The following is a 25,292-nucleotide window of genomic DNA, read 5'->3' on the forward strand; positions in this document are numbered from 1 at the left end:
TTTATATAAAAAGCAAGAAAGACATATTTACCAAGTTTTACTCGATGGCCAAAATACGAACATAGGTCTAAAACGGATAGGGATAAAAATGCCACAGTTTATCGTAACATTTTTATTCAGCTCTTTCAGGCTTTATAATTAAACAACATAGATACAAATCGATAAATGTACACTATATACAAAATAAACCTAATATCAACTAGTTAATTTCTGCGGCGTTGCAACATTTTTCCTTAACATCGAAACGTCAACGTCCCAGTGTTTTGACAAGTTAGTCAGTGAGTTGAGTATGGATTGCTCCTTTTGGTCGTTTCCTAGGTCAGATGTATGAAGTAGGCTGAGCTCCAAAGACACCCTATGAAGGTACTGTAGTCTTTTGAAGAGTGCGTCTTTGAGTTCTCGGTTTTCGGTCCTGCGCCAGTATTTTAGGTTTCTGCCGATAACTGTTGTGATGTGTTCGCGTATGTCTTTCAGGCAGGTCTTCTTTTCTTTAGAGGACTGAAAACAAAAAAAAAGATTCAGATCAATGGGTAGATTAGGTAGTTTTTTTTTTCATAATTCATAAATTTCGATAAAAAACAACTATAAGGTCAAAATTAGGGTCCCCCCACATCTAGCGTCTCGCGAACGTCGTCGCCTCTCCAACGCCCGCGCGGCGTCGACGCCGCGCTTCCGCAGCGCCGACGCGACGTTGCGGCGCCTCTCGAACGTCGACGTCGCAGTGACGTCCGCGCGGCGTCGACGCCGCGTTAGCGCCGCGCCTCCTCGACGTCAGTGGCAGTAAATCAAAAGTAGCTTATACGTTAGTTCGTATGCCTTAACCAATTTTTTGAAAAGTTATTTCTATAATGTAGGTGCATCAACTTGTTTACAGAGGGTCTGTGGCCTGTGTTGTATCAACTACGTTTGACGTATTGCTTCCTCTTCATCGGAAAAACTGTCATTTCATAGAAATATTGTAAAAACACTAAACAGAGAATGTGTCGAAGAAACGGGAGCCATAAGCAATATTTACGCGTCTAGCGACCGTCATGAATGTCATGATGCAGAAATTTAAGGTTTTTGATTAGTAGTTTACGTTTATTTGCCATAATTTGTTAGTTACTAAAAATACCGGGATCCGATTACAAAATTAAATATCGGTTTTGAAATCTACCCCAAAAATCCCGAGATACTGGGATCCCGGTATTGGAAGCCCTAGCTGGACGTTGGTAGCCGCTGGCATCGCGGCAGCGCTGCGCGGGCGCGGCGTTGGCGCGGCGTCGACGCCGCGCGGACGCCACTGTGACGTCGACGTTCGAGAGGCGCCGCAACGTCGCGTCGGCGCTGCGGGAGCGCGGCGTCGTCGCCGCGCCGGCGTTGGAGAGGCGACGACGTTCGCGAGACGCTAGATGTGGGGGGACCCTTAGTCGCGCCGTTGGCGGGGCCCGCAACGCTATACATCTTCACTATAGCTCGGGATTCAGTACACTGCTATAACTACTATGTACCTGGTGTCTCGTGCAGAGTGCGAGTCGTACACGCATGCGCTGCGGCGCTCGCAGCCCGCGCAGCGCAAGCGCCAGCAGTCCGCTGCCGGACACGCGAGCCGTCGGCGGGTACCGCATCTCACCTTCCTCACTGTAGGGACAACGAGAACACTGTTAATACAAGCTATACTGTGTGTGTATACTATTGACCCCCCGGAGCTATAAGTTCCCATTTTTGACACATTTGTTTTGAAGTATGTTGCGATGTGCGGATGTGCTAAGACGTATTGTTTGACAAATCTAGCGATTGTTTACGAATTGGTTGAATCGATTAGGCCCTATGTACAAGGAGGCGCTTAAACAAATATACGATTTCTATCAACTTACTGAAATGTCATATGAATCGAAATGACCGACTCTGCCACAGCACTAGTTTAAAAATAAAAATGAATGATAAATGACATAATAAGTAAATCCTGCGTGATAAATACTCACTAACGAAGATCCGTAAAAATGTAACATGTGTTAGATTATGTTTAAAGTAAGAGAAATATTTATTTTTAAATTAAAGGAAAAATGGAAAAATTCACACCTCCGGCAGGACTCGAACCTGCCAAAGGTCACAGGTTCGAGTCCTGCCGGGGCCATCACTTCCAACTGCGCCACGGAGGCCTGCTGGATGTGTGCGAATTTATCCACGCCTTCCCTCAATTCTCAACCGCCTTAGGGTGGCGTTATAGCAAACATCTACCCGTAAGAAATCGAGTCCTGCCGGTGTGAATTTTTCCATTTTTACTTTAATTTAAAAATATGTAATATCGCTCGCAGACGTTTCTGCATGATAAAAAACAAATTTAAGAGAAATATTGTTTTTAAGTACTTGATTTTTTGAAATATTATTGCAGGATTTTATTTATAATTTCATTAGGTCCCGTGAGTTTACGTTTTGTGGACGCTGGCATGTGTCAAAAATGTGAACTTACAGCTCCGGGACAATATTTATCATCAATGCTCGGAATGTTCGTGGCGAAACTGTTTCTAACTCTAGATAGATTGTGACAGTCTACCGCTTTGCCGTAAAAGTTCCGGGTACTGACACTACTGACTATCATCATAGCTGTTCAAGTCGGTTTTGAAAATCAAGTTGAATGTGTCGTTTCATAAAGACTTTGGAGGACTTTCTAAATACATATTTACATATACATGTGACGTGTAAAAGTTCCCCTGTGGCCTATTTGCTGAATAAATTATTTTGATTTTTGATTTTGAGGTTGATGGGGTCCCGTGTGTTTTCAAGCAGTGCTCATTAACCCCCTTCACCTTTATTTACCCGTGTGGAAATTGATGGTAACAGCAGCGTAGTGCCAGGCGAGATCGTGGCCAGCGTGCTGACTGCTGACGTCACAATCCACGATAGCAGCCATTTACTTGTCCAAAAGAAGCAAAGATCCCGTCTATCTTGTGAAGTTGTGGCACAGCTTGCCGCTAGCTTGATGACGTCACAATCCAAGATGGCGTCAGATTAATCGATCTCATTATTACCTGTGTGGGGAGAACACGAAGATGGACGGGTAGGTGACAGCGGTGTAGTGCCAGGCGAGGTCGTGCCGCAGCGCATCGAGTCGCGCCGCGCGCGCGCACGCCGCACGCCGTCAGCAGCCGCGCGGCTTCCAGCGACGCGTGCGTCGTTACCGCGCTGCATAACCCGCCGCATACCGCCACTATTGTTAACTGGAACATTATATTTCTAGTCAAAACATAAAACTGAATACTGTTTACTCGTACGTAAATAAGGTTTATACGTAACACGTACGTACGTAAGGTTCATAAATAAAACTGTCATTCGTGCCTAGATTTTATCAGTCGGTAAGGCCTGATTTAGACGACGTGCGAACTCGCATGCGATTTTAGTTACATTGCGGGCTTTTGAGGTTTATTACATAGAATTTTGCACAGCCATCAAATACCGCAATGTAATAAAACTCATGTAGTAAAGTCATAACTGCATAAAAGTTTTGCAGATGGTATGGGGTTGTTATTACTTATTAGAGAAAGTGATCTCTCATTTGAAGATTACCTACATCTCTCAGGCATTAGAAACCTACGCGAGGCATAAACTCACCATCTCCGGTTTCCTCACAAGCCTCCTAAAACTATGCGTAGTAAGCTCCAATACATGCACAGTGTGCTCATCTATACCCATCTGCTCCACTTGGCCGTTTGACCCGAAGTAGTGCGTGCGCTCCGCATCGTCGACTAACGTGCGGAGCGAACGCTTCAAGCTCTTTTGAGTGAAGTTGAAGATGAAATCTCTTAGGGATTTGGCTGAGTATTCTTCTGACAATAGGTACTGGCTTTCGTGCTGAAAAGAGAAAAATAACAGTGTTTAAAAAGCTTCAGATGAACCTCAATTATATTCTCAAATCAATATAACATTGAATATTGAATTTTGAAATCATATACTCGGAATCGTTTCTGTGATTGCTCTAAATAGTAGTCTTACAGGCCCGGTGCCGGCCCGTGCGCTCGATCAGAGTTTCAGAGTAGAGCGAGTTTGAGTTTCGGCGCTCTTGGTTCGGCGTTCGGCGCTCGCGAATTTTCTTCCTTAGGCTTAATTTCGGTGTTATGTCACTGCAGGTATGCCCTTCGGTTTCCAAGTGCTTTGAAGTTCTCTCATCGTCACGCTTACGCTCCTTTGACAAAATTGCGCCTCTCTTTACGATTTTGGCGCCCCTTTACCAATTGGCGCCTAGAGCGGCCGCTCCACTCGCTCTACCCTTAATCCGGCCCTGCTTACAGCCTTAAGAACAATTATTATTTATAATTAATAACATAAATAATCTTGTTTAGTATTTTTAAGGCTAAAACGTTTACAAGTTGTATACAAACTTTACTAACATATTGAAATGCTATATTAGCAAACTAAGGGCAAACGGTATCGCCAATATCGGTAGGTACTGTACCGTTATCAACCTTGAGATAAAAATGTTATCACTGTACATTTTCTATTCATTACAATTTAAAACAAAAACGTGGAATATCCTCTTTGCGCCAATATAAGGAAAACCGATAAATAAATATCGATAACAAGCGTAATAAAATGAAGCAATGAGCAGGAATGTAAACCATATCACGACTTCAATTGTTCACTGCGAGTATAATAACACAATTATTACTGCGTGGCTGAACAAAACCAATTATTTAGCTGTATGAATATTGGATATGTAGGATATTGGATTTTTTTCTGCTTCAAACCAAACACTCAAGTGTAAGGTTTGATTTAGAAGAAAAACACAAACTAAGCGCACACATAAATACGAACACAGATTACAGAACGAAGGAAAACTGGTGTTAAAACATTAACAATAATCAGCCTTATTATTATAGATCAATTTCTTGCTAACGTTACACACGATAATATTACCTACTGCCTATACACCCTGTTTTTATTGAATTCCGTTAACTTTAAGGGAAGGTTCTTTAGATCAAATACAATTAATTTCTCTAAGAAGCTAGCGTCTTAACTCTTACAGTTATCGAGTTATTAAAAAATAAAGATAATTACTGAACACGTGTGCCTACGTATTTTTACCAATTCCTAATGTTATTTGTTTTGACATACTGTGCCGTCAATCACTTGGGCACTAACTTGAATGTTATTCTTAAGGGTATAGGGTTCACACTAATAAATTCATTCATTATGTATGAAAATGATGAAAAAATGTATTTTGAGAATTTAACTAAAAGTGATATACAGGGTGGTTCCTGATAATGAACCTACGTGTCGATTTTAACGGAAAACAAAAAAAAACACGGTGTACAATTAACTTTCCAATATTACACGCAAAAACGACCACGCATAAGTACGATTAGCAAATAGTACCTGTAGAGAACAATTGTCCACTTTAATACAATTACATTTAAGCCTTTATTTAAAACCCATCCTATATCCTTCATGACACTCATCCTATCCTTAAAGTAAATAATATCACCAATTTCGGGCATCTTTATCTTTTACTCCAAATAAAACTGATTTTAGTACGCGGACCGGCCGCGAAGAGTGCTTGGTACTGGACTAATATGTAGTATTCAGCGAGCATTTTGGAGTAAAGTGGGCAGCTCAACTCAGATTCATACAAATTGGTCGGCGGATCCCACCGCGCCGTCTGTCCGCATGACACTTAAACCGGCCTACGCGTAATTAGACAGACAAAGAGGCAATTTCGGAACTCGGTACACATAGACTCTTTAACCAGAGCAACATGTTTTGTTAGCAAGCAATACGTACCGATTATGTGCAATATATTGAACCTACCTTGCTATCCAATATGACAACCGCCGTTTAATCCTTCTTGCTTACATCTATTCCGAGAAACTCCGCTAAATAAAATTTATTGTAATGTGTGTGTTCCTATGTACTATCAGCTGTAAAAGTGCATGGCGAATTTATCAATGAATTCATTCATAATTTCTCCATGCACTTTTGCTGCTGATAGTACATTTCTGAGGTTGTGCAATAAAGTGGATTTGTACTGTTTGTATTGTAAATGGTGATTCCTGACACTATCCACATGTTAAGACTAGAGTTCTGCGAGCAAGCAAGGCTGTTATAAGATATTGAACCTACCTTGCTATCCAATATGACAACCGCCGTTTTATCTTTCTTGCTATTTATATCTATTCCAAGGAACTCCGCAAAGTGGTGATTCCTGACACTATCCACAGCTAACATGTTAAGACTAGAATTCTGCGAGCAAGCAAGGCCGTGTATATGCGTCACGTTGGCCGCTCGCTGGGGGTGCACGGGCGAGCCCCAGGTGTTGGCGAATCTCATGAGTTTGCAGAAATGCTTCACGTTTTCTTGGATGAGGTTTTCAGGGGAAAGCGCGTCGTCTTCGAATGGTAGCATTGTGGTTCGCAGTCTGAAATTATTTCATACTGTTTAGTTAAATTCGTAGCCAAATAAAGTATATAATGAATCAGTACTGCCCTAAATATTCAATGAGAAATCGATTTTACTAATAATAGTTCGGACTACTTTACTATTTTTTTATTATTATTATAAATGGGCTTACTCTTGGCCACAGACTAGCCGAAGGCAAAGACGTGGCCTACGATGGAGTGAGCTCGCTTTACTAGTTAGGCGAGTATATCGGTTACTAAAATGGATCAACTGACCAAAAATCGTAGTCACACACACACACACACACACACATATACACAAGCGAGTTACAAGTAAGAAATGTTTTAAAACAAGAATAAGTTTATTTGCAAAAATTGTACCTTTCTTTAAACAGTCATCTGCTGCTTTCCGAGGCGTTTTTAAAAACCCCTTACTCGATGGGGATACGACGTTTCATAATAGAGTGCCTATGACCACCATTCTAATCCATCATAAGATCAGCTCCATGATACCATAATATTGCATTGTCACGTGATTTACATATGTGTGCAAAATTTCAGATCAATCAGAAACCGTGAAGTGGGTCAAATTTAGCTTCTACGTTTTGACCCAAACTAACATTAGTAACAAGGCAAGTGAAATGAAATACATGAAATTATATATCATCTAAGTAACTTACTCTTCCTCTTCCAAAAATGGTTCATTTTCAAGCTTCTCATTTTCCGCAAATTGGCACTGTTCATAATTCTCATAGAAACGTTTCTCCGCCGGCATAACAGGCACCGAGCACTCTTCCACCAAGCCTAGCGTAGACATAAGGTAAGACTTGTCATCGCCCACCACTTTAGATATATCGAAACCTGCTTTAAACAAATAGTTGAACATTCCCCCCTTTTGATTTTTCTGCTGTTGAGTATTATTGTTCCAAGGATACTTATTATTGTGGGATACTACTTCTTTTTTGTATAGAGGATTCGTTTTTCTTATAGGCTGCTTGAATTTGTAGTTTTCGCAGTACTTGAGGAAGTCCTTTTGCTGGTACATGAGGCGCTGGACTTGTTGTAGTTTGACGAGCTCGGAGGTCCAGTTTAGAGTGTCGTTGTGGTTGCAGTTGTAATATTCCATCGCTACTTCCCTTAGCTACAATGATAAAATTTCACATTAAGGATTAAAACACTGAGTGCCGAAAACTTGCTCGGCGGGCACCGTGGTCGTAGTCGTTCTCTTCTACAACGCGGGATAACTTTAAAATCGGCTACGCGTGTAAAACTACCTGACACAACTTTGGCAGCACAAGCTTTTACACTTTGTAACGGACGAAACAAGAGAGTGAAAGATAGCTGGCATTGATTTTAGGCTTAGGGGAGTTATACGGCTATAATACAGATATTTAATTGCAACTATAATTCATTCATTCATTAAATTTGTTTTTTATCATGCAGAAACGTCTGCGAGCGATATTATATATTTTTAAATTAAAGGAAAAATGGAAAAATTCACACCTCCGGCAGGACTCGAACCTGCGACCTTTGGCCTTTGGCCCCGGCAAGGCCAAAGGTCGCAGGTTCGAGTCCTGCCGGAGGTGTGAATTTTTCCATTTTTCCTTTAATTTAAAAATATATCATTCATTCATTCATAATATATTCATATATATTTATAATTCGTCATTTATTTTTTTATTCGCACCTCTAACACCTCTGGTGTTTCGGGTGTCCATGGGCGGCGGTGATCGCTTACCATCAGGCGACCTGTCTGCTCGTTTGCCTTCTATCCCATAAAAAAAAATATTGGCATACACAATTGCGTAAAATTCTTACCAACGAATAAGACGGTAGTTGTTCATACAACGGGTTGAGTGGTGTAAACAGTATGAGCAGCGGGCTACCGTCCACGTATCTCTCGAAGGTGAAGGCCTTCCGCCACATGGGCACGATTCTCCCGACGGGCTGCGAGAAATGTTCCAGCACCCAGTTTATTAGGGAAGACTCGTTCCACGTGTTATCGTTCTCGTCTAGTACGTATTCCTGTAATCAAAACAAATGGAATGAGTTAGAGCAGCTAAGATGATAGTTTTGTTGGCTGAAGGTTTTTTTGAAAAAAAAAAACCTTATCGAAAAAAATGAATGAAGAAATTTTGAAAAAAAAAACCTTATCGAAAAAATGAATGATTCATTGGAAAAAGTATAAACTGGCAGTTTGCGAACCTTAAACTTTTACAATAAGGTTCATGGTTAAGGTAGATGAAAATCATTTCTTAATATTATATCTGGCCTTCTCTAGCAAAAAGTACCACATCAGGACGCTCAAATTTCGTCCGTATAGTAAGCGAAAAATGTGGTTTACTTGAGAAGGGACATTGTATAATTTTAACAGGTGTGAGTATATTATTTACCGCAGCACCACCTCGTGAAATTCACTCAATGAAAATGTCCTCAATGGCAATAAATATGTTATTAACACAAATAAATTATTGTAAGGAAAACAATAGGTATTACTCGTATGTAGACAATTCTTCATACATGTATACAAGGTAATAAAAAAAATGTATTGAATTCATTTGTTATTTAATTTAATTTTAATCTTGAAATAAAACTATGGAAACGGATTAAATCGCGTATAATGAATTTAAAATACATCCCGACGTTTCGAACTCTTTACAGCGTTCGTGGTCAACGTGGCGTGGCGTGGCGTGGTGGTTCGTGGCGTGGTGAGTCACCCATTGACCACGAACGCTGTAAAGAGTTCGAAACGTCGGGATGTATTTTAAATTCATTATACGCGATTTAATCCGTTTCCATATTTTTATTTCATGAGTAACTATCGCGGTAACCGAAGACAATATTAATTTTAATATTTTTAATCTTTTTTTTATTTATTAAGGTCTGCCAACAGCGGTTGTACAATGATACATTGTTAGGTATACATGCATTAGCATTTTAAGCTTATTGCACAACTAATTATAGCCAAACACCGCCGTTATGTTAGGAGGAAACTGAAGGATTTTGCAGGTTTCGTAATTATTAAGTGTTTAACTAAAATATGGATAGTCTTATTCAAATAATATTTCATACTTCATTTGAATAATATACGTACCTTAGTATCATTCCATAGCATAAGCCTAGCGCTTGGCACACTGCTGACCCCGAGATCCACAGCCAGGTTTTCAGAGGTGACGACTCCGAAGCACACCTCGCCGATGAAGTCAAACTCGCGGATCTTCACCGCCACGTGGTACCAAGTGTTGTAGTGGCGAGAGGTATCGGTTATGGGCGTGTATCCTACAGCTACAGCCTGGAAAGTTGACACGTGTTTTTATGATAGGGGCTTCATCATATGCTGTTTTTTTATACTACGTCGGTGGCAAACAAGCATACGGTCCGCCTGATGGAAAGCGGTCACCGTAACCTATGGACGCCTGCAACTCAAGGAGTGTCACATGCGCGTTGCCAACCCATTAGAAACTTGTACGGGTAATATTGACGACATTATGCCAGCGCATCACAGCAACGTGTAAATCGCATCCAGAGTCACAAACCGCCTAACGGCCTGGCCACGACATGGTCTAAGGCGACAGCGGCGAGCGGCAGCCATAGGTGCGACTGAAAAGTCCCATCGCCAATAGACCGCCAGTCCGCCACAGACCAATGTCGTTACTGAGTACTAATTACTTTTAATTTAAACCATTTTCAATTTACAAATAAAATGATTCAACCCTTATTTCCTTTACATTCTATTTCAAATTCACTCAGATTTATTTAAGGCATTTTTAGACGAATATAACTGATCAACCATTATGTGATACTATCAACCATTTATAATATCTTGATAAAATCTGAAGGAATCACTTACATCACAGATAGACAACAGTTGAACAAGATCTTCAGTTGTTGAGATCCTTTCTAAAGGTTTCATTACTAGCTCCAGGAACCTAACCATACTATGAGAATCTCTTGGACCTGTAACAAATAGACAAATAATCAAATATGATAAGATATTCTTAAACTAATTTATTCAGCCCTAAAGTAAATTTAAGCTTATGCAAGTAACAGAAAGAAGTAGGGGGTTGTGACAAGTGGTATTTGCCTGTAATGATGTAAAGGTTCATGCACCTTTGTACAGAAACCACGTTTGAGAGTTTGAATTTAAATTCAGAAATTTTGGGGAGTATATCATAAGTCAGTTACTATTGGTGTGTTATAAAAAAAATATTAGTCAATGCATACAATAGGCTAATTTCCTATACTTAAAATAAAATATTTTATGCAGTGCACGAAATAAAGCACCACAAAATTAGAAGAAATATATGGACAGTATTTATGTTTAAACATAATTTCTATTTAATAATATAAAGTAAATGAATTGACCGTGACGTCACTCCTCAGTATTTCATAGTAATTCCATATTAGCAAATCATTTTGACAGTTCTTAAAAAGAGGAAACAAGCCAATAGAAAATAATAAAAATTGACAAACCTTTATAAAGAACACCTCTCGAGGTACTAGTGTAAGCTATTAAAATTGGCCATGAAGGAATTTTATTGTGCTGGAGCCTACATTCACTTCCCGGATTCCAACAGTTGATAGCTGAGAAGTGAACCTGTAAATTATATTTGATTAATGATGAGCCCGATAAGGTAGATACCAACTGAAAGCTGAAAGTCAAGAATATTTGTCCCAAACATCATTTGTAAAATATTAGGAAAGACATAAAAATACACAACAAAGTCACATTTTGACTAAGTAAACTAAATAAATAAATATTATAGGACATTCTTACACAGATTGACTGAGGCCCACGGTAAGCTCAAGAAGGCTTGTGATGTGGGTACTCAGACAACGATATATATAATATATAAATACTTATATACATAGAAAACATCCATGACTCAGGCACAAATATCTGTGTTCATCACACAAAAAAATGCCATTACCGGGATTCGAACCCGGGACCGCGGCGTAGCAGGCAGGGTCACTACCGACTGCGCCAAACCGGTCGTCAAACTACATAAATATACTGGATGTCCCGTAAACCAATGCCAAAATTAAAAGGGTTGATAGCACATCTCATTAGCTATCATATTAAGGGAATTTAACTTTAAAAAAAATGTCATAGTTTTCGAGATATTGGCACTTCTTTTTACTTTTTTCTTTGTGTTTTAGAAATTAAACGGCCAATCTCTAAAGCTATGATATTTTCAATAAAATTAGCTTAATATTAAAGCTGATGAGATTTGGTTTACCAGACACACTGTATGAAATATTCCTCACGAATATCAATCTCTGCTGCTTAAAAAAAAAAAAAACATTCAGTCGAATTGAGAACCTCCTCCTTTTTTGAAGTCGGTTAAAAAGTTCTTAAAAGGAATGGTTTATGCATGAATACTTACGCGATCACTTAATACCATTGCAGCCTCTTCAAATTGCCCCCTAACATACTGAGACTCCGCATCCCAAGGAGCATAGTACATAACAAAGGACAAGTCAACATGGTTAATGGTGGCATGGGCATTAGTGAGCTGCCCTTTATGCCAATCTGTCACTAGTGAATCCGAACTAAAGAACTTTGTAGCTTTGGGATGCTTTGAAATCTTAGAAGGCCTGTAAATAAAATTTATTACAATAATATCTGCATAGTAAACATAAAACATAAATATAAAAGGATAAAACTTACGAATTATGAAGAGCACCATATGTCGTTAACGCTAAAGCGGCAAAAAATACCATTTCTTTAATCAACATTGTGACTGATTCTTTATTATTATGCTGTTTGGCGCCTTCAGAACTCTCTGATGGTCTTTGGGCATGTTTGGATGGACTAGATGTGTTACTCTGCGATGCTACTTGGACAATGTTTTCTTCAGTGTCTACCGTCGGAAACATTTACACGTCATTCAAAAACAATAAGTAAGAACCTAAACTTGAAAAGCAATATATTTGCATTGCAATTGTTCCTTGGTAAAAGGTAAACGCTCAAAGATAAAGGAAATACGATTGAACTGGGAAATCATAATAAACATTCACAGATTCTTTTAGTCATATACTTGTTGATATATTGTTTTTCAAACTAATTTATTTCATTATAAAAGAGAACAATTTCTTATTATTTTGATAACAGGTCGTCAGCCAATCATTTGACAATGACAAGTACACGTCAACTCCAGTCTCTTCGGTGACGCTCCGATTTACGTTAAAGCTAGGAACATACTACGCGGACGTCCGCGGTCGCGCGACCGTGACTGCGACCGATCAGTGACCAGTGTGCACGGTCTTCGGCAAAGAGAATATAATCACTACGGGACGTGGCTTCGGCTGACCAAAACATCCAGCGAGCCAGATTTCGATCGGACGTCCGTGCGCTCAAGTGCTCACCATGCAAACTATCGGTCGTCGGTCGTGGACGTGGCCTTGAGCGCACGGACGTCCGATCGAAATCTGGCTTGCTGGATGTTTTGGTCAGCCGAAGCCACGTCCCGAAGACCGTGCACACTGATCGGTCGCGGTCGAGGTCGCGCGACCGCGGACGTCCGCGTAGTATGTTTCTAGCTCATTATTTTTTAGCGTTCGGAACGTGGTAAAGCACACCATTCATGAAATAATGTGAATGACGACTTTTTGATATTTTTTGAACGCATCGTAAGTATTTTTTTCAATTGGTAATGTTTTACCCAGCGCCATCTTGTTGCAATTGGCATTTTACTTGTTTTTGGATGAGCAAAAACTGTGTCACATTTTGCGTTTTAACGGCTTCTAAGTCTTAGAAACGATTTAGTATTTTATTTAGATACTCATTTTAAAATATAACATATTTTGATTAACATTGGCTGCATGAGTGTAGTGTAAATCCCATAACATACTTTTGTTATGATAAAGGTTTATCCTTGAGTATTTTTTGGAACGTAGAAAACATGGAACCCCCTCGACAATCAGAATCAGAAACTGTGGAATACTGGAAGAAACAAGCTAAACACTATGAGCAAAAGTAAGTTTACTCGTTTATCATTATCAACTTCGACACACAACGTCTTACGACGTATGTATCTCTCGACTTGTTAATAATAAATGCACTAAACCAAAAAAAAACCAAACTACTTACCTATTTACTATTTCATTACCTTCTGTATCCAAGTTTACTTTATACTCTATATGTTTTTGAAATGATTTATAAAAACCCCTACTTTAATAATTTCTTTGGTGTCTTAACTTTGGTCTATTTCAAGGGCAATTGATATGCAACAAGAGTTGGATGAGTACACAGAAAATTCAGCACAGTTGGAGAAGGAACTTGAAGCTTCGCTTTTACAAGTTGAGAAACAAAACAGAGATCTAGAACATCAAAATCAGCGGCTAAAAAATGAAATAGAATCACTTAAGGTAGGTGATAATCTGTCATAGTAACTATAATGATGACTCATATTGTTATGCTTAAGTCATTTGTTTGTGATCAGCAATGAGTGATTGTTGATCACAAATAGGTATGGAAAAGTTCAAATAACACAGAGTGCACCAAAAAATGATACATAGTCAAAGAAATTAATAGTTATCACTTTGATATCTAACTCTGCATTCCTTGTTTACAGTTAAAAATGTAAACAAAACTTTTAAATGTATATAAAGTCCTTCATATTCACATTCACAATATTCTCATTTTAGAATAAGTTAGAAAGAAGTCAACATGAAACTAATGCATTGGAAAATGAAGTGCAATCACTCAAAATAGAACAGGACAAAAAAGCTGAATATATCAGAGAGTTGGAGCAAAAAAATGATGATTTGGAAAGAGGGCAAAGGTATGAATTTCTTTTACAGAACTAAGTAGTTACAGTGCTTTTTAACTAAAACCAGTGTTATTATGAAATAACTCTTACAAATTCAAAATAATTATTCAACATTCAAAAACACTTAAATTCAAATAGAATCCTATTTCAGGTTACTGGCCATGCTTTACAGACATAAAATATAATGTATCTGTGGCCAAGGAAATTGAATGCAAAAATACTATATTTTTGTCAATATATGTGAGTGTGCAGGGGAAAACGTCCCACTTTGTTGATTGCTATAAAGGCGCTTTTTTAGTTTATTCATATAAAGATACAAGTAAATCTCGCCTTAATGGTAACCAACAAAGTGGGACGTTTTACTAAACACACTCACATATACAGTGCCACACCTTTACACCTAAACCTGCAATTAAAACTACAGCTGATGTAGTGCGAAAAGGGTTTCCTTTGAAAACATTTGTATTTGTCATGCTAGTTCAGCACAGAGAACCTCCTATAGAGTGGCAGTCTTGTATATTTGGTTCGCGATACGAGTCACCAGTGTTTGGGGTGCGAGGAGCGGGCGCGGAATGTGTTAAGCGCGCTGTGATTGGCCGTTTCAAGGACGGCGGGCAGTCGCGCCAGATGAAAAGGGACAGAAGTATGACTGTCCCTCTACTGACGCGTAAGTGGCCAATGTAAGTTGACCTATGCCGGCTCTGAATAAATTATAAATATGACTTATTTGTGGAATGTAATGCCGTCTGTTTTTAAATTTGAGCTTCTTGTTACCTTTCCACACCATTTCACACTACAGGTGGACATCTTTAAGGCATCAAAATACCCTTTTCCAATTTTTTTGTGCGAAAAACACGCGCTGCTTTCGGGTCTGTTACTTGGTCGATACTGATCGGGCACGGCGAGCGCCCGCGCTTATATCAGTGCAAATACTAGGAAGGCTGGCGACCGCGAGTCGTCTTGTAATAGATGTCTATAGGGGTTGGTCTGTGTAGTTCAGTCAATGTCAGTACATCTTGTACATACTGAGACTGACTGAAATAGACACGTTCGTACGTTTCCGAAGGCAACTCTTTTTGCACCACATCTGTAACTTTTTTTATATTTACACAGGGTCATCTCAGAGTCAGTGTCTTGCATAGAGGCATTGTTAAATCAAGCATATGAAAGAAATGCAGTTTTAGAAAGTGAAGTTGATGAAATAGAAACACTTAAAGTGAGATTACAACGAGCTACCGATGAAGCTAGAGGTATGTATACATATACTGTATATTTATTTGAAAAAAAAAAGAATATATTCAGTATGATGATGTTCAATGTTGATTGTACTATAAAATTTTCTATATCTGAAGTCATCATCATCCTCCTTGCGTTATCCCGGCATTTGCCAGGCTCATGGGTTCGCTTTGCTAACAAATCCCAAGATTTGGCGTTCGCACTAGTTTTTACTAAAGCAACTGCCATCTGAACTTCCAACCCGAAGGGTAAACTAGACCTTATTGGAATTAGTTCGTTTTCCTCACTATGTTTTCCTTCACCGAAAAGCGACTGGCAAATATCAAATGACATTTCGCACATAAATTCCGAAAAACTCATTGGTGCGAGCCGGGGTTCGAACCCGCGACCTCCGGACCGAAAGTCGCACGTACTTACCGCTAGGCTACCATCTGAAGTATTCAACATATTTTGTTAATATAACTAAAACTCGAAAATTTTAAACAAGGCTGATTTTGTAGCATTTAATAATTTCTGATTGTCATTGGACTGGCATAAGGCTTCAAGTCTAAGTTTGGCGTGATTTATTACTTTTAATATGAAAATGTATTTTCATTTAGCAGCCAGAGCAAATATTTATTATTGTATTGGTTATTTCAGATCTGAAGCAGGAACTGAAAGTAGTAGAAAAACTCCCAGTGCACAGAAAGGAAGATGATAGTACAAATGAAAATGCAATGGTCAATGGACACAATACCTCCTCCCGAGCAGTTGAAACAGAAACTCAAACAGTTTTGCCTTCACCACAAAAACGTATGTTCGTAGAATACAATCGTCATTATTTAAGTTTGCCCTTTTTTTTACTAATATGTTTCTAAATCGCATGGGAAAACAAATAATATAAATATCCTTTTACATCATAGAATACAAGTATTAATACTATATTCTTTAATTTACCATATCGACGCTCAAGAATCAATATTGTCTAACTAACATTGGACTTACATGTCACTTAGACTATATTGATTCTTAAGCGTCGATATGCTAATGCTGCCTTCTGGCTCCAGAACATTGAAGTAAATATTGATTTGAACACTGAGTAACACATTAATTGGGGGAACACCTGATATTTTCCTGGTTATGTTATGGTTCTAAGTTCATGCTTTTTTTCTAGGAGAAATCAATGGTAATGCTATGACACCATCGGCTCGAGTATCGGCTATCAATATTGTGGGCGATTTGCTCCGAAAAGTTGGGGTAAGTAACAACCAAACCCTTGATACCTTAGTTAAAGCTTTCTTAGTTGTTGTTGTGGTGCTAGTTACCTTACAATACTTTATAGATACATTTTGAAATTAGGTTCTTTTGATTTCAATTAAATTATTTTGCCATAAATAATTCCACCAATGTAAATTAACAAAAATGTATAGAAATTATATTTTAATATTAAATGTAATAATATATATTTTATATTTTAAGCTGTTATTCTCATATTATATTTTCATAATGGTGATTATTTATATATGTATATTATTTAACACAAAATAAAAATATTGTCATAATATGCACTTTATTTTACTTCTTATGTCTTTAAAACGATTTGGTTTTATAAGCTGTGCACCAAACCCACGTAAAAGGTCGACTAATTACTGATTACCTACTGCTTCAATGTTTATATTTTATTTCAACCATTTTGCATCAAGCAGTTTACTAAATAAAATTCTATTGTATTATCTCTAGTCTATTTAATTTAAAAGTAAACTAAAAACACTTAGTAAATCATCGTCTGAACAACTGAGGCCACGGTCTGGACACATGCGGTCGGCGATGCAGTTTGTATTTTAGGTTTCCACTACATCTATCGGCGTGCAATCTGCACAAGCCGATAGAAAAATGTGTACGCAATAAGAGCGAAGTAAACCGCCTTGACTGCACAGGTTAAACAAGCCGAAAGACATCTATTTCACTCTTATTGCATAAGCAAGAAGCCGGGTTACCGGGTTTCTAGGGGAGAAACCAGCCTAAGGCGTACCACCGCTGCTCGCGCTACCAGGTACCCTACCCTGGTTCCGGTACTGTATGCCTCCTGACTGCTCTACCGGTCGCGTGCGCCCACACCACGGCCTTAAACAGGTGTTTTTTTTTTATATTCAGACATGAATGAATACAATAATAGACTACAGATACATAGATGTACAGTAATACTGTCAAAATATAATATTGTGCATATAATTTTGTTTCGTATTGTATTATATGTATTTATATTATTGTTTACTTACAAATTATTTTAATATGTTCCACTTATTTAATGATATAAAGTTTATTTGTGCATTATAACAATAACCCATAACATAAATTGTTATATATTTATGTAGTTAGGTTCACAAAGCACCAAGTAGAAATGTACGTACACATCGTAAAGAACATTTGCATGTTAATTTTAGTTGTGCTTAAATTGTATGTAGTGTGCATGATATTTATTGCTTCCAGCTTGAAAGGTTTCTTTGCCGTGAATGTGGTAAGATCAAATGCTCGTGTGACGCTCAACCTCCAGACTTGTGTGAAGCCGCCAAGTCGACCGAGATCTCCCATGCCTGTGATAACACCGATAACAGCATAGACGCTTCCATAGAATATAGAAACCCTAAAGTGTTCATAAGACAATCTTCTGGGCCTGATCCGATAACACAAAAACATCAGTTAAAGCACAAATCTTCCGAGGAAGGATTCTCTAGGCCCGGCGTGGGAGAGAATGGGAAATTGAGACGATCTTTTGCTGTGAGATCTAGGGAGGGGCTTGAAAATCTTTTGAGCTTCGGTTCTATTCGGAATGGACAGCCGCGAGCCAAGCCAAAGCAGACTTTAGCACGATAACATATACCTGTAGTAGTGAATTGTCTAGTGGCTCATACATAAAAATACCTGTTTGAACCCGGAAGTGCCACCTAAGCTTCAGAGAGAATTAAATAGACGGAAAGATTGTTTGTACATATAATTCTCATTATATTTTCCTAATTAAATCGCTCAAAGCTAAGGTGGTCTACTTTAGAGTAGCACAAAATACATAGTAATATTGTGTTTAGTATTTGTTATGCTTTAATTCTGTTGTTGTGTTTAGTAGGATTGAAACCGTAATCTTGAAAACTTGTTGACCATATAGAATTTAATCACGCATTCCTGAGGCCATAGCGAGAAAAAGGTGTTACAGGGTCGTCACTGCCATTATTATCATGGCACGTAATGGGATTTATATGATTTTTGCTATTATTAAAAAAGCGATCCTATAAATTGAACTAGCCAAAAGCCTAATTTTATATAAAAAGAAATTATAGTTATAACATTCACGATTGATATACCTAATTCTGTATGTGACATTAAATGATAAACTAAAATTTTTATTATTTTACCGTGGTGAGGTCGGGATAAATAATTAAAATCTAATGAATATACCTTACTTAGATTACGGTGTAGTCTACTTAATTGCAGTGTACATAAAATGATGTATAATATTGTACTATTTTGTACTGTACCATTGTTGAATTGATATTTTTAGATGCATGTTTTACACGTAATTTTTTTATACTATGTATTGAGTTATATTTCCCCAGTAATATGTTTGTGTGCTGTGCGTAATTAGTCACGGTGGAGGCTTTAACCGCACATCGTTTCCCATCACCTACTAATATTAGTATCATTCATATATTGTACTTTTCTTCATTGTAGGCTTTGGAATCAAAGTTAGCATCGTGTCGCGGTACCGTTAGACCTAAAGAGCATTCACCAAATTCAAGCTCAGATGTGAATAAGGACTACAGGTGTGTACTCAAGAACTAATGCGCTGTTTGTCATCGGCAACTCCTCGCCACTGCACTGCAAAACTTAGTTGCAGCACATAGTGTGATATTGGTACACAAGTAAAACATGTAGATTGGATGTATATTTTCGTAAAATTGTCGGAGTTAAGCACTTGAGCAAAGTAATATCAAAGAAGCTTTAAATCTGCTTCATATTTAAATATAAACTAACTTGTGTACTAAAATTGACATCACTTTTCCTATAATTTGCTAAAAACTGTGATGATAAATGAAGATATTTTAAGGGTTGGTAAATATAATACTAATATTCTAGTTTTGGCCTACCCACCGGCGACAAAACACGTTATTGCGGCACACAAAGGCTTATAGATCTGTAGACGCCTTTGCATTATAAGTTTCAGGGCTTTGCGACCACAGTGTCTAGTAAAATGGTCCACCATTTAAGTACTCCTAAATAAGTGTGCCGTCCGTATAAGATCTGAACGATATAAATAAAAGTCTAATTTAATTAACCTTAAAGTAATAAAATCGTTAATTCTATCAGATATGTGTATTCTTTATGAATGAACTATAACCATTGGCGCCCGCATCGATGTGGTTGGCTGCCCGCGCGCGTGTAAGCTATCTCTAGCTGAAATTGGTGGACTAAATATTTTGGAGTGATACTTTATGTAAATAATTAGAATTCATATGAAATTGTTAAAATTAAATACTTTTATAATATGAAATTAATTTCGTGATATACAAACAAATTTTTTATCAGTAGAATCTTATACTCACCGGACTGATTTTTATATCTTAGTTGTTTTCGTTAATGAATACAATAAAATGAAAACGAATAGATGCAGATAATAACAAAAATAGGTAGAACAAGAAGACAGAAAATGTTGGTTACATTTTCTTGCAGTTCATATCCTTTTCAGTGTTTGTTTTTAACAACATTTGGTATCATTTATTTTATGTAAAGAATTGGAGTACCGTGGGCCTCGCTAAGGCACTGGTCCCACCGCGAGCTAGCAAACTATGAGCTATCGGCTATAAAAACGAACAAAAGATAATCACTCCCGCGTAAATAAAAGAGACACGGCGATGTTTATAGTTACTCGCCCAGCGGTGGGCTATCAATATCGCCGTGTCTCTTTTATTTGCAGGGGAGTGCTTATCTTTTGTTCGTTTTTATAGCCGATAGCTCATAAGCTTACTAGCTCGCAGTGGAACCAGTGCCTTACGAACGAAAGTGACTCAGCGACGCAAAACAATAACTCGTTCATGTAACGTAAAAACATAAAAACGAATTAAATTACAACCCAGAACGCGGTGTTACAATTCTTTTAATGATTCAATAGGTATAACTAATGGGCATTCAATGTGGATAAGAAATATTTTATTTAACATCGTAATTAACCATTGTCATCTAAAATCATATATATTATATTTTAATATTTAATTTCTATAATTATTGGCCATCTTCATTGTTAATCCATTTTGACCCCATACTCCATTTTGTAAGCATGGTATGTCTATCGTTCTGTTATCTGTAAGTAGCCTTTCTAACAAAAACATGTTCCTCAGTTCCGATTATAGCAATAAAATAATTTCTAATAGATGTAATAATTACTGTTGTAAGCATCGTAATTTGTGCTCACACTATTAAATGAAATGATCAAGTTTATGTAAAATGATAGATAAAATAATGCATATATATATACTCTTGTTATACATAGTCTTGCCTTATTGTCAGTATAGATTTCATTTATATGACAAGAGATTTAGTCTCTCTCTCTTTAGCTCTAATAGAAAGAACTAGTTTTTCAAACTTGTGTGGTAATGATACCTAATGATATGGATTGACTGTAAATGTAATGGTTTCCACGCTGTTTAACTGCCACGCCTGTTGTCACAAGTGTTAGTAGATTCAACTCAGATAAAAAGATACGTAGTGAATAATAAAGACTGCTAAATCATTTAACAAAAATCTTAATTCTAAAACAAAGTAATTTCTAGCGTAAGTGCTCAGTCTATGGCATGTGGAGCTTTGGTCGTAGTTCCTCTAATGAAAACGCCATATAGTTTTTGAGAGAGTGCTAGATGTTAAAAGCATATTTACCGCTAAGCCCAAATCGCTTTAGAAAGACCTATTGATAGTGGCACTGTCGACTATTTGGAAGAAACACTTTTCCAATTTTTAGCAGTCTTAATTATTTACTTGCCTGTATAGGTATCAATAGGAGCGTATCTGTAACAACAATGTATTGCTTAAGCTAGGCGTGAGTGAATTTATTTTAAAACCAGATATTTTCATTCAGTTCTGATGTTTTGTAAATTTTCAAGCATTTATTCCATGTGATGGAGGTAAAACAGTTATTTTGTGCGCAATTTAATATTGAACAATATTAAACCATAAGTCAAAATTAAATATGTTTTTAATTTGAATTTAATTCTTCCCGTCTCTTATTTACACAGGTAAGTTAAAATTATTTTTTTATAAATTTGCGTCCCCAATGTTGACAACTAAAATGGGCAACAATCGATCATATGGGCAACAATCGATCATATGATTTGTTTTCCCGTCAACAAATTCGAAAATAAATTGGTCCATTCAATTTGCTTGGGGACTTCAACAGGGGGTGTAAAGCTATTCACTAAATCATGTATCGATTTCTTAAACAGCTTGAGTTTGAGTATCATTGGTGCTGAATCTTCATTGCTAATCACCTCCAGCAGGATATTACCTGAAAACAAAAAAATGCATTGTGGTGAATCCGCATTGTTGGCACACGAAAGGTTTACCCTTATTTACGGCGCAATTTTCAAGGTTTTACTAATACATATGTTCCAACTAATCTAGGGTTTGATGATTCATTTGAAAACAACTTATATTTTCCAAAAGTACATTAATTTGATTCTTAAATCTGAATGCCAAAATTGAAATTCTGGCGCATGTGTGCGATAGTACTTTTCACTTACCTGCTACTTTAGACGAGTTAGTAAGCCACAGTGCAACTACATAAATTGACAGTGTATGTATCAAGTAAATTAATTTGGCAAGGGCATGTTGCAGTACCAAAGACAGCAGACGGAACTGAAAAAAAAACAAGTAGGTAAGTAACGAGTTCATAACATAACTCATATTGCATTGAAGTGTAATTTAGTGTGTTGTCCTAACCAGAGAAAAGTAACAAATGAAGACTATCAATAGTATCAATCGACAACGTAGGTATGCTCTACCACTAGACGGCCAATTCTGATTGCACCGGTAGAATTGACAATGTACAAAAGATGTCCTTTTCTATAATTATTTCATAATGGTAGGTAGGTACAGTCACCGGCAATAACATCGTACAAAAAGAAGGCTGCATAAATATCTGACCCACTCTTATGTCTCTAGAAATAAGATTGACCTAGATATTTTTGTGACCTACTTTTTATGCGATGTTATTGTGGGTGACTGTACGTGTTTCAGTTCTGAATAAACATGCCCTCTTTATTTGCCACCAAAAATAATTAGACAGGTGTCATACATACCAGTGTAAACACAGCATAATACATGGTAGTCGTCGGCAACAATAGCAGCAGTATGGTAAAGGCAACTGTTCCAACAAATAGCTCCTGGTTGGTGTACTCGCACGAATCTATGCCGCCTCGGAGAGGATTGTATTTGCGTCCAACAAATAACCTCAATAAAGCAATGAGCCCGGATATTTGTATGTTGAATAGCCTGGGAAAAAAGGATATACATATTTACAACCTCTTGCAAAGGGTATAAAGTGTAATTTTCAACACACATGGTGTTTTTTCCCATACTTTTTTATGGGATAGGAGGCAAACGAGCGGACAGGTCGCCTGATGGTAAGCGATCACTGCCGTCTATGGACACCCGAAGCACCAGAAGTGTTGGAGGTGCGTTGCCGATCGTAGAAGGTCGTATCGTCGTATCGGTCCGGAAATACCGCAGGCGACAATTCGTTCCACAGTTTAGCTGTATCGGGCAGGAAGTTTCTGGAGAAATGCACAGTTGAGGACTACCAGCCATCTATATGATGGAGATGGAAATGTTTGATTACCTGTTTGCAAAGTTGTATGTACATTTATTGTCAGGTCAAAACTTCACAGGGTCATATGTACTGAGACATGTCAGTATTTTTGTTGTTTGTAAGTACACTATAAAGACTTACCTTGCAGCATATACATAAATACAGTATGAATGAAATGTTGCTATGCATAGCATGTCTGAAATAATGGCAGCTTGAAAAGTAATACCAGCATATCCAATATAATGAAATAATTGTAGTATTACTTCCAATTTTTCACCAGTCACCTCTGAAAAGAAAGGGATTATTTTTATTTTTTGTATTGTATTTGTATTGTATCTACTCAACAGATTACGGAATAAATATTATTAACTACCAGATTCTGATTGAAGTCACATAAGAATAGACATTAATGAAGATGATGAGGCATTATGCATGTCAATGATTATACAATATTGAACCCTATCACTTTAAATTAAAGTTCATACATAGTTATATAACCATTTTCATTAAAATCTGTAACTTACCTAGAAATAGCCACCAAAGTTGTATATGATACGAGAAATACTTTCCAAGCATCTTATTGAATGCATTGTTCAATTTTAGACCCGCAGGGACACCCATCAACCATTTCAATAATGTGTACAAGGAGTTGACTATGGTCTGAAACGCAATGTAAGGAAATCTTTAATGCTTGTTTAGATATATAAATTTAATTTACATAAGAGTAGTAGATATAATGTAAATGGAAATAAATCGGGCACCTATAAAATATACATACCTCAAGCATATTCATCAGCATGTCACTGAGTTCTTTTTCATTTATCATAACAAATTGTAAGGCAATATACCCTAGAAGAATATCAACAAAGACTGCTAATATGAGGTTGCCTTGCTTTATGGATATCTGAAACAACATATTGATATTTAAGGATATTTATAATTGGACATACTGTTGCAAACGGGAACCAACACACAAGAAATCTTCTTTGGAAAGTTTACTACATATTTTAAAAATACTGTTCGTTTTTGTTTTTATCCATGGGAAGGTTGCCTATTGCAACAATATGTCCAATTTATAATTTAAAAAAATATTTCGTAAAGTTGTATTCAAAGAGTATTGAATCACTATGTTTTAGTTGTATTCAGAACTTACTTTCTTGTTTCTCCACACACTTGTCAGAAACCAGTGAGCTAAATTTAAATAATGACTAACATGCTGACCAACCATGGAGTATGATAACCATGAGGGAGGTACAAAAAATGGCTTATAGGATTCCTCATACATTTCCATTTGATTCCTATCTTTTTGTATCAAACATTGTAAATGCATTAACTCTTCATTTGAATGAAATTTTATTTCTGTATGTTTAATTTTGTCATATTCATAGAACAGCAATATGCAGTTATTTGTTACGTCCATTGGGCGTCCATGTATTGTAATATTTCTTATTGGAGTATGACTTGTACAGTTAAAAACAATCATATTTTTAAAACCATCAACATTCTTATCTTTTTTGGTTATATTCCAAAATCCATATATGATATTTTCCTGGTTTCTACTGTCCTTCCACTCTATATAAGAATGTTCCACAAAGTAAACTAAAACAGTATTCCCCGAAAACCTGTAATAACCTTTAAGATAAATCGTATCTTTAATATTCGACAAAAGTGCTGGAAGAAATACTCGTATAGTCCTTTGTAACATTGTTATCACATAGTAATTGTAATTAACCAGTAAGACGATCCATTCACTAATTGAATATTATTTGAAATTACAAGTAATCAGTTAATAAATTTAGAATTCTTTGGTTATTTGTTTACAATTTTTGTTGACCACACTTGACGTCAAGATGACACTGACATAAGGCTAATGTTACTATTGCAGAAAAAAAAACCTTTAATAGGCTCTACACACCTCACGACATTCATTTAATTATGTACACACAAACACATAAATACATTGTCGTCAATTGGGTGCGAATAATACGAAATATCGATAAAAATGCATCAGCAACTTGTGTAAAACCATGTAAAACAGTATCATCCGCAGCCAAAGCAGCAGTTAAAAGCTGTCATTTACTG

At 37.2% G+C, this 25,292-nt stretch overlaps 3 protein-coding genes across 4 annotated transcripts; 1 reads left to right on the forward strand and 2 right to left on the reverse strand.

Annotated features, from left to right (window-relative positions):
• Nucleotides 1-97: 97 nt before the first annotated feature.
• Nucleotides 98-12,496, reverse strand: LOC125233430. The gene is made up of 12 exons (XM_048139448.1): nucleotides 12,043-12,496; nucleotides 11,759-11,969; nucleotides 10,845-10,968; nucleotides 10,222-10,328; nucleotides 9,466-9,663; nucleotides 8,190-8,396; nucleotides 7,052-7,512; nucleotides 6,097-6,391; nucleotides 3,592-3,831; nucleotides 3,012-3,200; nucleotides 1,491-1,620; nucleotides 98-498 (listed from the first exon to the last, which is right to left on the reverse strand). Exons 1-11 carry the CDS (start codon nucleotides 12,249-12,251, stop codon nucleotides 1,618-1,620), a joined length of 2,244 nt encoding a protein of 747 aa, XP_047995405.1. The 5' UTR covers nucleotides 12,252-12,496; the 3' UTR covers nucleotides 98-498; nucleotides 1,491-1,617.
• A 555-nt stretch (nucleotides 12,497-13,051) lies between these two features.
• On the forward strand, nucleotides 13,052-20,279 carry LOC125233438 (nuclear distribution protein nudE-like 1). The gene is made up of 7 exons (XM_048139459.1): nucleotides 13,052-13,350; nucleotides 13,589-13,742; nucleotides 14,022-14,158; nucleotides 15,260-15,396; nucleotides 16,022-16,174; nucleotides 16,536-16,618; nucleotides 17,852-20,279. The coding sequence occupies exons 1-7, from the start codon at nucleotides 13,277-13,279 to the stop codon at nucleotides 18,233-18,235; spliced, it is 1,122 nt and encodes a 373-aa protein (XP_047995416.1). The 5' UTR covers nucleotides 13,052-13,276; the 3' UTR covers nucleotides 18,236-20,279.
• Nucleotides 20,278-25,046, reverse strand: LOC125233434 (phosphatidylinositol N-acetylglucosaminyltransferase subunit Q). Of its 2 annotated transcripts, XM_048139452.1 has the most exons (8): nucleotides 24,943-25,014; nucleotides 24,364-24,842; nucleotides 23,989-24,114; nucleotides 23,735-23,870; nucleotides 23,352-23,496; nucleotides 22,702-22,894; nucleotides 22,144-22,258; nucleotides 20,278-21,908 (listed from the first exon to the last, which is right to left on the reverse strand). In XM_048139452.1, exons 1-8 carry the CDS (start codon nucleotides 24,956-24,958, stop codon nucleotides 21,727-21,729), a joined length of 1,392 nt encoding a protein of 463 aa, XP_047995409.1. In that variant the 5' UTR covers nucleotides 24,959-25,014; the 3' UTR covers nucleotides 20,278-21,726. The 2 variants fall into 2 exon arrangements, with proteins under 2 accessions (XP_047995409.1, XP_047995408.1); XM_048139451.1 differs by having other exon boundaries at nucleotides 24,364-25,046.
• Between the last annotated feature and the right edge of the window lie 246 nt (nucleotides 25,047-25,292).

This window comes from Leguminivora glycinivorella, chromosome 14 (genome assembly GCF_023078275.1).
Source record: "Leguminivora glycinivorella isolate SPB_JAAS2020 chromosome 14, LegGlyc_1.1, whole genome shotgun sequence".
NCBI classification, from domain to species: Eukaryota; Metazoa; Arthropoda; class Insecta; order Lepidoptera; family Tortricidae; genus Leguminivora; species Leguminivora glycinivorella.

Excerpts from the sequence above, each read along its gene's own strand:
- LOC125233430 (XM_048139448.1), bottom strand. The coding sequence starts at position 12,251 with ATGTTTCCGACGGTAGACACTGAAGAAAACATTGTCCAAGTAGCATCG. Across the intron at positions 10,329-10,844 it reads GAGAGGTGTTCTTTATAAAG|GTCCAAGAGATTCTCATAGT; the intron begins GTTTGTCAATTT and ends TATTTGTTACAG. Across the intron at positions 6,392-7,051 it reads CCATTTTTGGAAGAGGAAGA|ACTGCGAACCACAATGCTAC; the intron begins GTAAGTTACTTA and ends AAATAATTTCAG.
- LOC125233438 (XM_048139459.1), top strand. The coding sequence starts at position 13,277 with ATGGAACCCCCTCGACAATCAGAATCAGAAACTGTGGAATACTGGAAG. Across the intron at positions 15,397-16,021 it reads AGCTACCGATGAAGCTAGAG|ATCTGAAGCAGGAACTGAAA; the intron begins GTATGTATACAT and ends TGGTTATTTCAG. Across the intron at positions 16,619-17,851 it reads ATTTGCTCCGAAAAGTTGGG|CTTGAAAGGTTTCTTTGCCG; the intron begins GTAAGTAACAAC and ends TATTGCTTCCAG.
- LOC125233434 (XM_048139451.1), bottom strand. The coding sequence starts at position 24,915 with ATGTTACAAAGGACTATACGAGTATTTCTTCCAGCACTTTTGTCGAAT. Across the intron at positions 24,115-24,363 it reads GTGTGTGGAGAAACAAGAAA|ATATCCATAAAGCAAGGCAA; the intron begins GTAAGTTCTGAA and ends ATGTTGTTTCAG. Across the intron at positions 22,259-22,701 it reads ATTATGCTGTGTTTACACTG|TTCCGTCTGCTGTCTTTGGT; the intron begins GTATGTATGACA and ends TTTTTTTTTCAG.